This window comes from Opisthorchis viverrini (genome assembly GCF_000715545.1).
Source record: "Opisthorchis viverrini unplaced genomic scaffold opera_v5_533, whole genome shotgun sequence".
NCBI classification, from domain to species: Eukaryota; Metazoa; Platyhelminthes; class Trematoda; order Opisthorchiida; family Opisthorchiidae; genus Opisthorchis; species Opisthorchis viverrini.
In genome coordinates this window covers 52,491-67,555 of record NW_008752190.1, presented here as the reverse complement: position 1 = coordinate 67,555, position 15,065 = coordinate 52,491, and the positions used below count along the sequence as shown (strand labels likewise).

Sequence of the window (15,065 nt, the reverse complement as noted above, 5' to 3'; positions counted from 1 at the left end):
CAGGTCGATTACGGTGAAACGTGATTCTCAAAGTTCGGAAATATGACGATGGAGAAACAAGTCCGTGAACATTCTGGCATACCGACTTCCATCAGGAGGAAATTTTGAGCAGCAGCTTTGTCAATTGATTAAGGTGAAATGTAATTCTCAAAGTTCGGAAATACGACGATGGAAAAACAAGTCCGTGAACATTCTGGCTCACCGACTTCCATCATGAGGAAATTTTGAGCAGCAGCTTTGTCAATAAGACAAAATTCACGCACATCACAACTCAAATGGTGTACGAACTACTGAAATCATCAGCAGACCTGACAGCTGCTCAGATGAGAGTAGATTGTATAAGTCGAACAAGTCCCGTAACTAACATTGGATATCAGAAAGAGCAAGTCAGCAAAATGTGTTCTGACCTTGAGATGGGATGAGATAATCAACTTTGGTAATATCGTAAACGGTTCTTCATAACAAATAGTAAATTGAACGAAACGGTTGAAAATGGCTCTAACCAACGCAGTATAAACGTTATTAATGTTAGTGAACTTCATATACGACGTTGTTGCGGGTGTGGAGCCTGAAAACATGCTGAAACGCCTATTTATTAACTGTCGAGAGGAATTCGGTGTTAAAAAAGACTAGCATTTAAGGATTTTCTCAATTGAGTTTGTCACCTTAGTGGTTTTGTTGAAATCAAAGTTTCAGCAAAATCACTTGTGGGCCACAAATAGTCTCCCAAGCACAAATTAATGATTTTGTGTGACCCAAGCATACCGCCTTGGGAATGTCTGGCCTTGCGTTCTGTTTCAGTTGACCTCCATTCTGATTCCCGATGCTTGAAAAATGCTCTACTTCATACGTGTATGTTGTCATTCCATCTGAATTATTAACCTGAGAATTAGTCAATACTCTCCTCCTATTCAACCTCAACACTTTCGGACGAGCCACCTTGAACTCCATTTCTATAACCTCCATCTCATTCGTTGTAACGAGGTTTACCAAAATCCTTTAACAACTTACTCATTATCCATATCTTCGCCTGTCTGGGACGCCCTTGTCGACATGTCTCCAACATTTGTACAACTATAAAATGCTTCCTGTTTATGAGGAATGGTCGATGACCCTGGTGAACGCAGTAGTTCCCGAGCATGCAACTGCATGTCACTTGTCCAATCCTTCCTCATTGGGTATGGACTTGAATTCATCTTGATCTAGATCACTCGAGCATCCAGTTGTAATCACAGAATAATAGTTCCACAATCGATGATGGGAGTATAAGCGGATGCTTTGGACACATTCAGGAACGATTTGACGGCGGTGATAATAATAATAATATTACTTATGATGGTAGTGATGGATAAGCAACGTTTCTCATCACCTGCGTTTGACACAAGTAAACAACGACTTGTCTCCCCACACGTGTGACAGACAGGGACTACGAGATAGAGATGTAACGTCCGCGCAAAAAACCTTAGGGTACTACTTCCCACCTCCACCCCACTGTAGGGAAATTAAGGTCACACGCGTAAGCGGATCACAGTGCATTGCGCTCTTATCAGGCACAAGTCCCTAAGACAGTCAAGTTATCTCTGGGATGGTCGGTCAGCGGAGTGCACGCATGTGCAATAATGTTGGGACTAGAGATCGTGTTTCAAACCGTTTATGTGCGTGCATCAATGTGGGTGTTCGCACGCATAAGTGCGTTCACTCGTGCATAAGCCAGCACCACACGGAACAACATAGACAGGGTTCCATAGAACCTACGGAAAGGGGTCACACCAATCCGATGGTTGTCACGATAACTTGGTAGTTAGATTGTGTGTATGTTTGTGCACGGTACGCGATAAACTGGTGCTAGTCCAGACTAAACATCTCCGCTGAAAGAATAAAATTCCCACAGATCTGTAGAAGTTATCCTTAAAACTACTATTTGTATTTGACTTGAGGATGGAGCCTGAATTTCGAGCTTCATTTTGCAGCCCAAGTGGGCATTCGATCTTTATTAGATATTATTATTTTCGTGCATCCTACGAATCCCGATGGACACCGCAACACAAATATTTTCGGATGGCAGGATGGAACATGTCGGTTACGAGCTGTGGATTCGTAGTCACTTGTGTGAGTAATTTTAACTTGGACAACATAGACTGCCCCAGCCTTCTAGATCGCAGTGTCAAATCACATGACTTAATATAGACTAACCTCTCGAATCAGGACTACTCATTGGAAAGCTTCTTAGATATCTAAGGCTTCAGAATCACGGGTAGGTATTTTGCACTCGAATTTATAAAAGAAGAGGTGCTTCATCCTTACCGGTCCGCTACTCATACCTTGAAAATGAGTGATCCACTCCTCTCCGAAATGTTTCGTCTTCGAGTCTTGGCGATGATATGTGAGATGCAGACTGCTGATGAAGTTAGGGTGACCAAATTTTGATTCTCGGTTTTTCTCCTACGGTCAATACGCCCTGCAGGAGCAGATCAGTAATTGGAAGTTTAAAGTTACCGCATTCTACTAATAAGTACACTCAAAGTGAACTCCACCACTCCAGAGACTTACACTGAATTTGCTCATGAAATCGGTCACACAAGAAGGACGCTGCATAAAACGTACATCACAAACGCACATAGGTTTGTAGTAAATTTTATTTATTAGTTAGCTGGTTACAGAAAAGTTTTGATTGTTTGAGTTAAATGTTGATTAAAATGCCACAAGGCAGTGATTTTTTCTGTCATTTTATAAAAATTGTGCAATGGGTTTACGATGTTACGTCGCCTGACTGGAGATTTCCGACCTGCGGGGTATCGAAAATGAGACCACAGACGATAAGAAATTTTACAAGCAAACAAGCCCATCGGAAACTGACAATAAACCTACCCATTATTCGAGCTTCATTAGTCTTTTCTTTCTTCCATTCAGAAGGCTTATGCCTTTTTTCGGAATTCTGGTTCAGAACTCAGTGTTTTATATAAATTCCCTTTTGGGCTTTGACGTTCTGGAGTAATCCTTCCCGGAAGCGTCACCCTTGGCTATCAAAAACAGCTGTCCGAGTTTTTCCATTGTAAAAAACATGACCGTCGTTATCAGGTGTAAATTGTCACTTAGAATTATCACGTGCGTGGATCGAGAGCATTTTGTACAAAACCATGAATAACGGACAAAATATTGACAGATGTGCATCAAATTCTGTTACCTCATGACTATAAATAACACACCTGGCTATCATACTACCGTGTCGCACTTTACGGGTTGCACATACAAGAATACTTCACCTCCTCCGCAGTCGGAAAGAAATTTCGTTGTCATTCGACCTGAAGCTAAAAAATAGTTATTTTCAAGAATTTATTTGCCCAGTATTCTTTCTCACTTAAGGTGCAGCCATCCCCACTTTCTAAGAAGCATCACCAAGGTTTACTGAAATGAAGTGAATGGTGTCAGTTCTCGAAAGAAGAGGTTAATGGGGGCCAGCTTTCAAGTTCATAGAACAGACATCCTTCAGTGGTGATCATATTTAGTTTTTTCCCTCAACCCCCATCCCATCGATCGAGATGACGAAGGAACGCCGCAAACAGTAGGTGCGATTCGGCATCGATGTCTTTGGTCACCCTAGAAGAATGGAAATTAGCAGTTTTTCCCTCACCCCCATCCCATCGATCGAGATGACGAAGGAACGCCGCAAACAGTAGGTGCGATTCGGCATCGATGTCTTTGGTCACCCTAGAAGAATGGAAATTAGCAGGGGACGTGAAGAGTCTCACCAACAGTATCATCGTCCACTCCAGTCGTACGAGTTCCAAGTTGTGTACCATCCTTCCAGTTACATCTTAATCTGCTTCTCTTGATGCCAGTCTTTGAATTGAAAAACTGAAAATTTTGATCCTTGACATATACTTTCTGCCTATCAGTGGCGGGATTGGTCACACGTTTATTGTCAACTTAGTTTAATCAACACTATTTTCATTTTAGAACAAACTGGAACCAGGCTTCCAGCAACACTTATATTTCAACTGGTTTCTTTAACTAGCTAACCTTTCTATTCTGTTCATATCCAACTTTTGCACACGTGATTCAAATTATTATACATCTTTCACTCTCCGTCTTCGAAAGTCTTTCCGAGTTATGTCACCATAAATCACCTCATGGTAAATATTGATCATACCTACCAATGTGTCTCAGCACAATAAATAAAATTTTCATTTTTACCATTCCCACCGAGTACTTTTTCTATCATCCATATTTTATTCACTTACAGGTAAAGATGAAAACATGTTATCCGGAGGCTTCAGCTGACGCGTTTCACCGTTTCAACGGGTCTCGCGTGACTCTCCCTATTATTCGGCGAATTTCCTATCGCATGACACCACCCTCTATTCCCTACCAAGACCTACTACTTTTTGGGCCGCACAGGAAAGCAGTATTAATAATGATAACTCGATTTTTCTGTCTGCAAATTATGAACAGTCTTCCTAATCTCTGCAGTGTTTTGCTCTGCAAGGTAAAAGTTCAGAGACTGATTACCTAATGAGTTGAGAAACGCTGTTGTAGATCTCCAGTGCCCTAACACACAGGCAACGCTCCTCGCCTAGGGATTCTGGTCCAAGCCTCTACATACCACGCTTCGATTTGTTTTCATTCATGCTAAATGCATGCTATTTTTAAGTACAAACACCTGCATTTCACCGCTATATTCTTGTCGAGGGCTTGCATTTCTGCTGATGGCATGCACGGTTTTCTGAAATTACAGAAACATAGACTCATTTGCTTCTTGAAGAACAAGGCTCTCAGCAAACTTGGAAGTATCCACAATTTTTTGAATCCATCTGAATTTTGCGCACCAGGGTAGTTGTTTTTTCTTATATGACCCAACGCGTTGTCAACACTCGGGGTGGAATCATCATCGCATCTTTGTTAAGCAAAAAGGTATACTGCCTTAGGAGAAGTTCGTTGCGTTGGTAGGTGCATATGCTTTTGTGATGTAAACCGGAAATGACCTTTACCTATCACCTGTTGCATATACAGCGGTTTTGGATGGCTCGTTGAATTGTACTCTGTTTGGCTGTCATCACTGACTCCTGGCTTTTGGTCAGAACTCGAGTGGGGGGGCTCCAAGATGGCTGTTTTCATGTTTCAGGCTGTAATCTAGTTTGGCATGTGCACCAGCTGATTTCGTCCTAGAGTTGCGTGCATCATGACTGTTATTCATCTCCCTTCGCCAAGATTCTCACGTTTTCCACATCTACTTTTTGGTCTTCTTGATCGCCGTGCATGGAGACCAGAAATTTTTTATTGCCTAATTATTTATCCGCACAGATAGTAGTAACGTCGCATAAAGCGTGTCACATTATGTGCGGTCATACCTCACATTGTTTCCCCTACTTTCGTCGATTTCCTTCTTTGGTCTTCAAATCAGTCTTTTTACAGAAGCAGCATGTTTATGGACGTTATTTCGGCTGACTTAGTGCCATGAGTTCAGCCGTGCAACTGGAAGACTTCTGTGTGTGATTATTTGTTCCTTTTGTTGTGCCTTCACTGAGATGTCTTTTTAGCCCTATAAAGAGCCCGTTGTCTTCAACAACTCGCACCGTGTACCTTTCTTGCTTCTTTTCAAATTCTGCGGCACCACACTGTCCCAGCTCTCTTGAATGGAGTTTGTACGCATCAGCTCATTGGATACTGGCCTCAGCAGCATAAGCACTAGTTATTTTTTAATCTTTTTCCTTAATATACCAGTTTCAAGTACCCTATCCGTGTTTCTTCTCACTAATATATCCAGGAATAGCAGTCGATTGTTCTTTTCCAACTAGACTATGAACATGATTTCTTCAGGCTTGCTGTTAAACTGTTTAGAGGCGTTCATTCTTACAAAAACAAAGTGCCACAAGCATAGCACACAAACAAACTCGTGTTGATATTATGTGATAAAGTTCGCCCAGCGTCACCGATTAGGTGATAGATCCTGATAACGGAAATCCTGTTGGTGTTTTATTAATCTGTGAACGATCTGCCCATCGAAGCTGGGAGAATTGCTGATACAAAAGTTCAAAAGTTTGTGATGACTTTCTGCGATCATGTTCCCTATGTTTAGGTTACCCCGAATTAGCTCCATTTCTGCCTTCCCTCCAGTTGAATGGAGAGGACAATACTGTGTACTAGATAAGAGCAGTATCTCATCTTCTCCTATCTTCATGCTTTGAAGCTGCATGAAGAATCGATCGGTGGTTTTCATGAAGGGATCTGACTCAGGAATCAAGTGTTTTGACCTCACAGATCCTTCTCCAGCTTGTAGAATAGAGTCCCTGAAAGTAAAACAGTGGATCTTAACAAAATTTCTTCATCATGTAAGGCTTGGTTTCCATGTGCTTATCGGACAACTGTAGTGGGATAGATAGATAGATAGATAGATAGATAGATAGATAGATAGATAGATAGATAGATAGATAGATAGATAGATAGATAGATAGATAGATAGATAGATAGATAGATAGATAGATAGATAGATAGATAGATAGATAGATAGAGAGACAGGTGATTGCTGGCCTGTTCGCTGTGCTGGGCAATTAGATTGCAAACGTTTCATCACCGATCGAGGTGACATCATGAGTGCTCCCTAACAACGCACTATAGGAAATGTGACTCATTCCCACTTCGTAGTGAACTAGTTGTCAGTAGTCAGGGGCCTCCAAAGAAGGGACACTAATCGAAATATTTTGTAGTGGGTTCGCTGCCAACATCCTTTCAAACCTTGTGAAACCTCAACACTCTCGACTTCTGTAGAGCTGAGGCGTATCACCTCCAGAATAAATATCATGATCAGTAGAACTAGGCGAACTGAATCTGGATGCAGCGGATGCTACTGGTGTTTACAAATTTCTCATTCACTTCGATATTATTTCTCACCAGAAAATTAGCTAAATACTTGCCAAATGTATGAGTAGTGGGATCGATAAACGCTGCTAAGGTTGTGCTTGAAGCAACATGCTGATGCAGAAAAGTTGGTTGCTCAAAAATTAGAATTTACACGCCATCACTCACAGCTTTATTGACTGAAAGACAAAATTTCTGAGTAAAAACGTACCAGTCATGGCGGTTCTTTCTCTATATATGTGATAAGACCAAACGTCTGTCACGGCAATTGGAGATGGTCAACTCGAAATAAACTAGGACTTTCCAGGTGAGAAACCTCATTTTTCGAGAAAGCACGCAACCGACTTTTAAGGCCTTCATTCTGATGAGACGTTCAGGAAATTCCAGCATCTAGGCATTCAGTTGAAAATACTGGTTCATATTATTGTTGGACTTGTATTTCCTCTACTTTATCTTATGATGGATTACATCCAGGAAGCATTATGCTTTCTCCGCTCCATGAAATGCTTCAGGAGGATGTGTTTCAGTTGACTTCCCACGTAAACACCAAGGTATAAAACTTGGTGATTCCATATAATTATCGCTGTAGGTGATTCTGACGTGATTCAGTAGAAACAGGGAATATTTCGGAGTCAAAACTGGTATCCTGGTGTAAAAAATTAAAGAAAAACACGTTCGGGAAGGAGAAAGTTAGGTAGATTTTGAAACCATTGAATTCGTTAAACATGGTCCTTGAATGGCTGAGGCTTTCGTTTTTTACGAGTACTGTTGACCAGTTTCCTACACATTCAAGACTGTTTTAGGGGCATCCAGCGATTCCTCAACATCCGGTTGGTGCCAATTCAGGACTGAATATCATATTGCTGACGAATAACGAAAAGCAAAAACGCCGTAAAGTCCGTTGTTGCGTCACTGGTTCTTATTGTACCAATTTCAGTCCACTAGTATTGAGTGATGATCGGGCAGTTCTAACCAAGGCGGATACTTTTTCCTTTTCAATAGACTTCGTTCTGTCAGTAAAGCCAACCGATGCCGAAAAGCTAAGAAGACCTGTGCAACTGTTTTATCCTCATTGGGAATCAACGACAGTGCACACCTCCCGAACCTAAGAGGGTTTCAAACCCGTGGCCATTGTCGAACACTTGGCCATTTGGCATGATCAGCACTGTGATTAGCTCTCACCGTTACAGGACCCCCGTGGCCTTCCGGCCATTGTCGAACACTTGCCATTTGGCATGATCAGCACTGTGATTAGCTCTCACCGTTACAGGACCTAGCGCTATTCATTCTTCAATCAATGAAAACAAACCACGTGGCTACCGACTGATTGGCTCCTGGACGACTTCTTGGAGGGGTGTTTCATTCACCTTGTGAATTTATTCTTCCTCTAAGTTGATAGATACTTCATTCTTTTGTCCACGTTTTCCCTGAAATGGCTGCTATAGTAAATATTTATTTTTTGCGTCTCCTCTTGAAGAATATTTAGTCCCTTTGAAACCAACTGAATACTGACTATTGACTGACTATTTGGTACCGAAATTTGATACAAGTGTACGCAAACACGCACACAACCTAAATGTATCCTCGAAATTGTTCAATCTCCACAATAGGTGATCTTATCAGTCTGCTTCCAGTATGTCCTTGCATATGACCTGTTTTCAATGAACTCAATGCTTTATAATTCAGATATGATTACTGGAAGCCGTTTCCTGGATGCTTTTTTCTGCGCAAGTGGACCAAACGTTTTCTTCTCCCAAAAGGATCCGCCACCCCGTTTCGTGTAAACGTACACTTTCAAGCCATATTCCGTCACACCGTTCGAATATACTATGAATTTTAATGCTGTCAATTTTTCGTGGTGTAACAAAATGTTTTGTCGTAACTCGTTGGACAGAGAATGAGGAACTTTTAAAAGCTCTAAGACCTATATAACTAACTTGTCGCAACATATGTCTGAATATTGAAGACAAACTTGTTCCTCTCTAGAGAAATCACCTGATGGAAACGATCGAAATGGTCTTACGTGAGAAAGGGCACAACAGCATCTGTCTACTGACAACGGAAACTCTGAGACTGCGCCTGGCTGATGAGCCCCAAGAAGAGCGAAACCGGTCGTGGGCTGTCGAAGAGTTTTCAGCAACCTCGTGAGTAATTTACTTTATGAAAACAAGAGAAACTGTTTTTTTCGTGGAAATAGTGGGTTCTCAGGCACATGTTTGTGTTACATACACAACTGAGCATTGCCAGCCAAACCTGACTCGTCTGAACCAATCAGGCGAACGTAAACATTCAGACAGCATCTGAACCAATGATGCATGAAACAAAGAATCCAATTTATTTTATTGTCCCAGCACACTACTCACAAGGTTGCTGAAAACGTACGNAAGTATAGGCGAGATTACGCTGCACCGTCCTGTCACTTGCGTGCAGGACAAAGTATCCAGCAGGAATGCGTAATATCCTGCTCAGTACAGTCATCAGAACATGTCATGAGAGATCCAAGGAAGCAAAAAATGGGTGCCTGTCAGACACAGATGATGAAGTTTTGATCTCTTCTGAGCTCTATTCCGATTACGTGTTTCTTGGCAAGGTGGTCCCTCAAGGCTGCCCCGAACTGCTGGTCAAAAGCGACTGTATCTTAGATCTGTACTGCCAGCAAAAGAGTTGTGTGATTAACCCAGACCACTGATCCAAAGGGGGAAACAGATGTATTAAATGTTTACACGTAGTAATCCGAATACATTCGTCTTTGATATTACCAGATTTGAATTTTGAGCGGATCTGTTTCTTCCACTTTGTGGGTGGTCAGTCATGCCCCCAGTGGAAGTTTCCAGATACGAACACTTGAAAACAACCCTGTATTTTGGTTGATTTTCAACCAACTAGCTCCGAGGTTTTCTATGGAACCACATCGGGCAAACACAATTACATTGCCTATTTGACTGAGGTAAGGTGGTACTACAACCTTCCGTGTTCTGTCCATATTGGATTGATCGGCCGCACAACACCTAAGAATGATTACGAAAGCCTTGACAAAACTACGCAAAAACAAACAGTTTTAAGCTTTCCAGGTCTGTTTGGCCGTGCCACTTGAGTGACTGTACCAAAACCCAATGGGGAGAAAAAGCATGCAGTTTGATTTTCGTATCTTTTTGGGAGCATTTCACAGGAATACTTTGGGAAATTGGGAGTTTGCAAGAAATCCAAACAGAAGCACTCCGAACTCTAAACTTCCAAATGATTCACCTGTGGTTAACAGGATATTACAGTTCACAAACAATTCTTCAGAGAATGTCTTATTTCGTGACACACGGCTTTATGATTGGGCAGCATAACAGCAGTAGAAGTTCTGCCATACAGTTCGAATTCTTCCGTCAGCATCTCAAAAGATCGCAAGGTAGCGTTTTGCTGATGCGAGCAGCGAGGTTCGCAATTAGTGTCTGGATAGAGAAAATCGGTGTATTTTAGTAGGGTGTATTCATTCGTGGAAATGAATAGCACGGCTTCATAAATACCACGAATTTCAGTTCACTCTCTAGAATGGAATAAGGGGTGATGCATTTTAGAAGTAGGCGAATTACACCACTTTCACCTACACTCCACAGCTTTGCGTCGGAATACGATAAAAATGTTTTCCTCAATACCTAATAACTGAGTAACTGGGCTTGAACTTTGGGCATAATGGCACCAAGTTACAACACAACTGTTGAGTCTGAATTTAAAGCTGTCAAAGTTGTTAGTGGCCAACTGACCAATGAGTAAGATCTTTTTCCAATCATTTACATCATCCCCCCAGTTATTAGGTCTAAACCTTGTAGGTCTAACCCTGTGTGTGACGGCAGGTTGTACTTGGCATTTCAACTTTGACACGCCGGAAATGTATTTCTAGCTTACAGTCCTCTGAGCACATCAAAGTGGTTACACCGCACTCGAACGTTCTTCTTGTCTTGTGCTCTACTTACAATTCAAGCTAGTGCTGCTGACTCAAGAATTTCAAGATGTGTCGACCTACACTGCTGAGCGTGAGAGTCCCTTTCGGTGGTCCCCTGAGTACTGATATGAGGTAATCTCAGACATTCACGGACTCTGAAAAGCTCGGATACCCAGTTAATTCGGTTGGTCTTGCATGATCTAAGTAACTAACGAACATTTTATTATAATTTATTTTTGAAGAGCATGGTCACAGGCATAAAAAGTGAATGCAAGCGACGAGTGCAAAAGGGAAACAGGAGAATATGAGAGAAAAGAGATAAACGTCTGATTCGAATTCATGCCACCAACAGTTCCAGTCAGATGAGATGAAACCCAACGTATGTAAAAAAAATTTGATGTGGGAACACGCGTCTAAAGACCCACAACCGAAGAAAGGACAAACAATGTTGAATGCTCTCCAAGACGCGGTAGGCGCTAGCACGGTCAAGAACATCAGGCACCTTGTCTTCCCTACTGCGTTTTACGCTACCACTCGTTTAATATAACGCGTATAGCCAGAGAACTGTGTTCTAATCTGCTGTACCCAGCCACTTTTAACAAATTTTGTTTGTAAGAGGAAATAGAACCCGTCTTTGCTCATGGTTAACCGAGACAATTAGATAGAACTGTTCCAAAACAGAGAGATTTGGGATAGCATTTCCTTTAGACACGAGTTATCCGACAGTATTTTGTTTCATTGCACTCTACATGAGGCACCTTGTCTTCCCTACTGCGTTTTACGCTACCACTCGTTTAATATAACGCGTATAGCCAGAGAACTGTGTTCTAATCTGCTGTACCCAGCCACTTTTAACAAATTTTGTTTGTAAGAGGAAATAGAACCCGTCTTTGCTCATGGTTAACCGAGACAATTAGATAGAACTGTTCCAAAACAGAGAGATTTGGGATAGCATTTCCTTTAGACACGAGTTATCCGACAGTATTTTGTTTCATTGCACTCTCCTTCGCCTAGAACCCCCTATTCAGAATCTGACTGGTTTATCACGCATTTTAGTATGACATCATTCAGGCGTTTCTTGTTGTACTTTATCTGGAGTTTCCTGAAGCCGGACAGCTTGCAACAGACATAACTGTTACAATGTCCGATTAATTAGCCTGTGGTAGCATTTTAGAACGCATTCATAATACAATGGTAGAAAACTGACCCGAACTATGTCAAATATTCTCATCCGCACATTAATTTCGTCTTGACAGAAAACTCAGATGCATCCAGTTGGATCTATCGTTTTCTTCAACCACATTAGTGGTGTGTTACGTGCAGGTGGCGTACTGCGATACGTTGAATATTATACTAACTGAACAAATCCCCTTACCTCGGATCCCCACAAAAAGCTTTCCACTGAGGCACTCGATATCCGTCGAACGGACTAAACTCTACACATTGCACGATTAGACAATTTTCTAGTCAGGGACGCCTGGTTGACGGGTATTCCTTCATAGGAGAATTTAGATGCTAAAAGGAACAGCAGGTTGGCAAATGGATGTTAAAATGGCACGTTTGCATCAGCAAGATGTCACAGTGAACATGGACGTGCGAGACGGAAAATACAAACAAATGTGTTATAAAATGTTTCGCCAGAAGCCATCTTGCTGTCTGTATTGAACAGTTTATGCTGAAAGTAAGCTTCTCAATTCAAACATCCAGTATGCTTGAGCCACAAAACCATTATTACTTCCGGAAATCAGTTAGGTTCACACATGTCCCCTCATCCATAGAAGCAAATTTTCGAGTATCAGTCCCACCCTTTAGATCACCTCAAGAGCGATCGTTTTTTTAATTCTGTAAATAATGGATAAGGCTGCTGTTGAGCCAGCAAGGGTGTTATTTCATCTAAATCATGTAACAAGACTTCAACGTTAAAACACAAGGAGGCATTTCTTTTGGGGATTACTTCTTTCGGATCAATGATGAATAGCACAGTCAGAAACCGAAGAAGTCCATGACCAGAACCTATGTAAAGATCGAAAAGAAACAAGTGAAGTCAAGAGTTCATTTTTTAAGTACTTGAACTTGAGGATCACCTTACCGGAGTGTAAAAACGGTCTTATGCCATTTATCAGTCATTTCAGAGTCAGACAATTTTTGAGGTTTGTAATTATTCCCGGTTGAAGAAACCCGGTTCATTGCTTTTACAGTTTATGGCAAGATACTGGTTTCCTGTTTCGCATAGTTAGTTTCCTAAAAATTGTCGAAACGACCTGATACTGAAGTGGATTATCGTTTTCGAAAAAGTTTGGTGACAATCGGTAGANATCTTGATAATGGTCAATACTTATTAAGAAACTAGTCTTTGATTATGCTTCCCAACGCGCTGTCAGTAATGAATCAAAAAAGGACAACCAACGTTCAATCTCGTTCCGATCAGGAGTCCTTTTGTTTCAGGGTTGTGTTAAGTTTTATGCCTTTCAGTAGCAACCTAATCAAGCGCCTTGCGCAATAATTTGACCGGACCCAGGCACTGCGACACAAGTTTGGTATCCGCCTTTATTATCAATCAAGTGACCACTAAGTTAAGTGCGACCATCTATTGTTGTCAGTTCGTCCAAGTATCGAACTCCAAGTCAGAAGAATCCGGAGCACATTCGATATCATGATTTCGCAAGTTCACTCCAAAGACATATCTATTCTGCTAGGTCGGTTTAACACAGCAGTCCACCCCCAGAAGGTTACTCCCGCACCTTCTGCTTGAAACACCGAAAACATTCATACCTCCATAGTTTTCATTCTTTAAAGGCATCCACTCCCTGGTATTCCCTACAACGCATATTTCAAGCTTGTATTTCCGGAATTTTTGCAGCAAGAAAGCAACATAACATTAATAGAGCTCATAATGTCGCTGGTCCACTGTTGTCTATCGGTAGGCTACTGGTAGGATAGCGGAGGTTACTTAGAAATTTCTGCTGAGCAGTTTCGACTAATTAGTGGAACTGAGTTAGAATGGTTCGGACACGATATGTTCTCGTTGTGCACTTACTCGCTGCAACATTACTCACTCCCTTCTCCACTAATGAGCTCACTCCAACGGTCTTCACTTTGTCTCCCACCGTTACGGTGTTCCTTCGACATCCGTCACCCTTCACCAAAATCGAGTTTATTCTGTCGTACACTCAAGTGTACATTCAGCGAAAGATATCCTGTCAGTAGCTGCGTTGCTTGCTGGTCATACTGTTGAATACCGTATGTCGGTACAATATTCTCTGACTCTGGCTCAGGCTAAAGACCGATTTCGTCTAGTCGGTTAGCCACTACTCGGTGATTTGGCCATGCTTGTTGGTAGGCATCATAGGGCTCTTGCAGTCTAATGGTGCATGTTAGTGATGTAGGCGGACGATGTGGCATTAAATCCTAGTCCTTTGACGTCATCGGTGTAAACGCGGACATGGGTGATAGGCAGAAGTGATTCTGTGTTTCTATATGAGGAACCATGTTTCTACGGATTCAAAGGCATCCGCTAAAGCCGCGGTATTGGCTCAGGGAGTTTGTCCCACATTAGACATCACAAATCCATACAGTCCTCAATCGATGCACTCGCTACATAAATTTCAGTCACTCCATACATGTCCGAATAGGATGATACTTTCATTCATGTTATTGCAGCGCCGACTGCCATTCAGTTCATCACGGTGTTAGAACTTGCATTTCTTGTTCGGAGGTATTTCGCTCTTTCAGACGATTGTACGGATGAGATCGGCAATGTTGTGTAAGTGTGAGTCTATCGCATTGCTAATTTCTCGTTCGTGGCCGAATCGTATCATTCGCCGCAAGGTCACTGAATTCAGCCCCTCGACGCGCAGCGTTTATGATTTATCACATGGATTTAACAGCCATACAATTCTGTTGCGTTTTTTCGGTATAGATAGACGTCAAGTGCATGAGAAAATCTCGATCAAAATACCAAAATATCCTGAAGTTGCCGAAAAATCGCATCATCATCATCATCACCATCGACAGCATGACATCACTGTCCAACACTGATGCTTCTCAAGCACCTGAATGCAGCACCCTTAAGGATGGCAACCTAACCATAAACTCGATGGGAAACGCCTAAAACTCAACAAAGAAAAATGCAACTTACGAAGTGCATTATGTGTATCAATACAGCCGGTTCTTAGTGTAGTGTTCTCGTTAAGTAAAATTTATTGGGAGGTTCGTTTTAAAAACTTTTCGAGGTCTGACCCGTTGACACCGCCGACCCTTCTGACACTTATTTCTTTGT

The 15,065-nt window shown here is 41.8% G+C and overlaps 1 protein-coding gene across 1 annotated transcript; it reads left to right on the top strand.

Annotated features, from left to right (window-relative positions):
* Window positions 1-1,585: 1,585 nt before the first annotated feature.
* T265_11594 (hypothetical protein) lies at window positions 1,586-8,639 on the top strand (the record flags this gene model as incomplete). Its single annotated transcript, XM_009178285.1, has 4 exons — window positions 1,586-1,689; window positions 1,971-2,113; window positions 2,240-2,406; window positions 8,490-8,639. 4 exons carry the CDS (start codon window positions 1,586-1,588, stop codon window positions 8,637-8,639), a joined length of 564 nt encoding a protein of 187 aa, XP_009176549.1.
* Window positions 8,640-15,065: the final 6,426 nt, after the last annotated feature.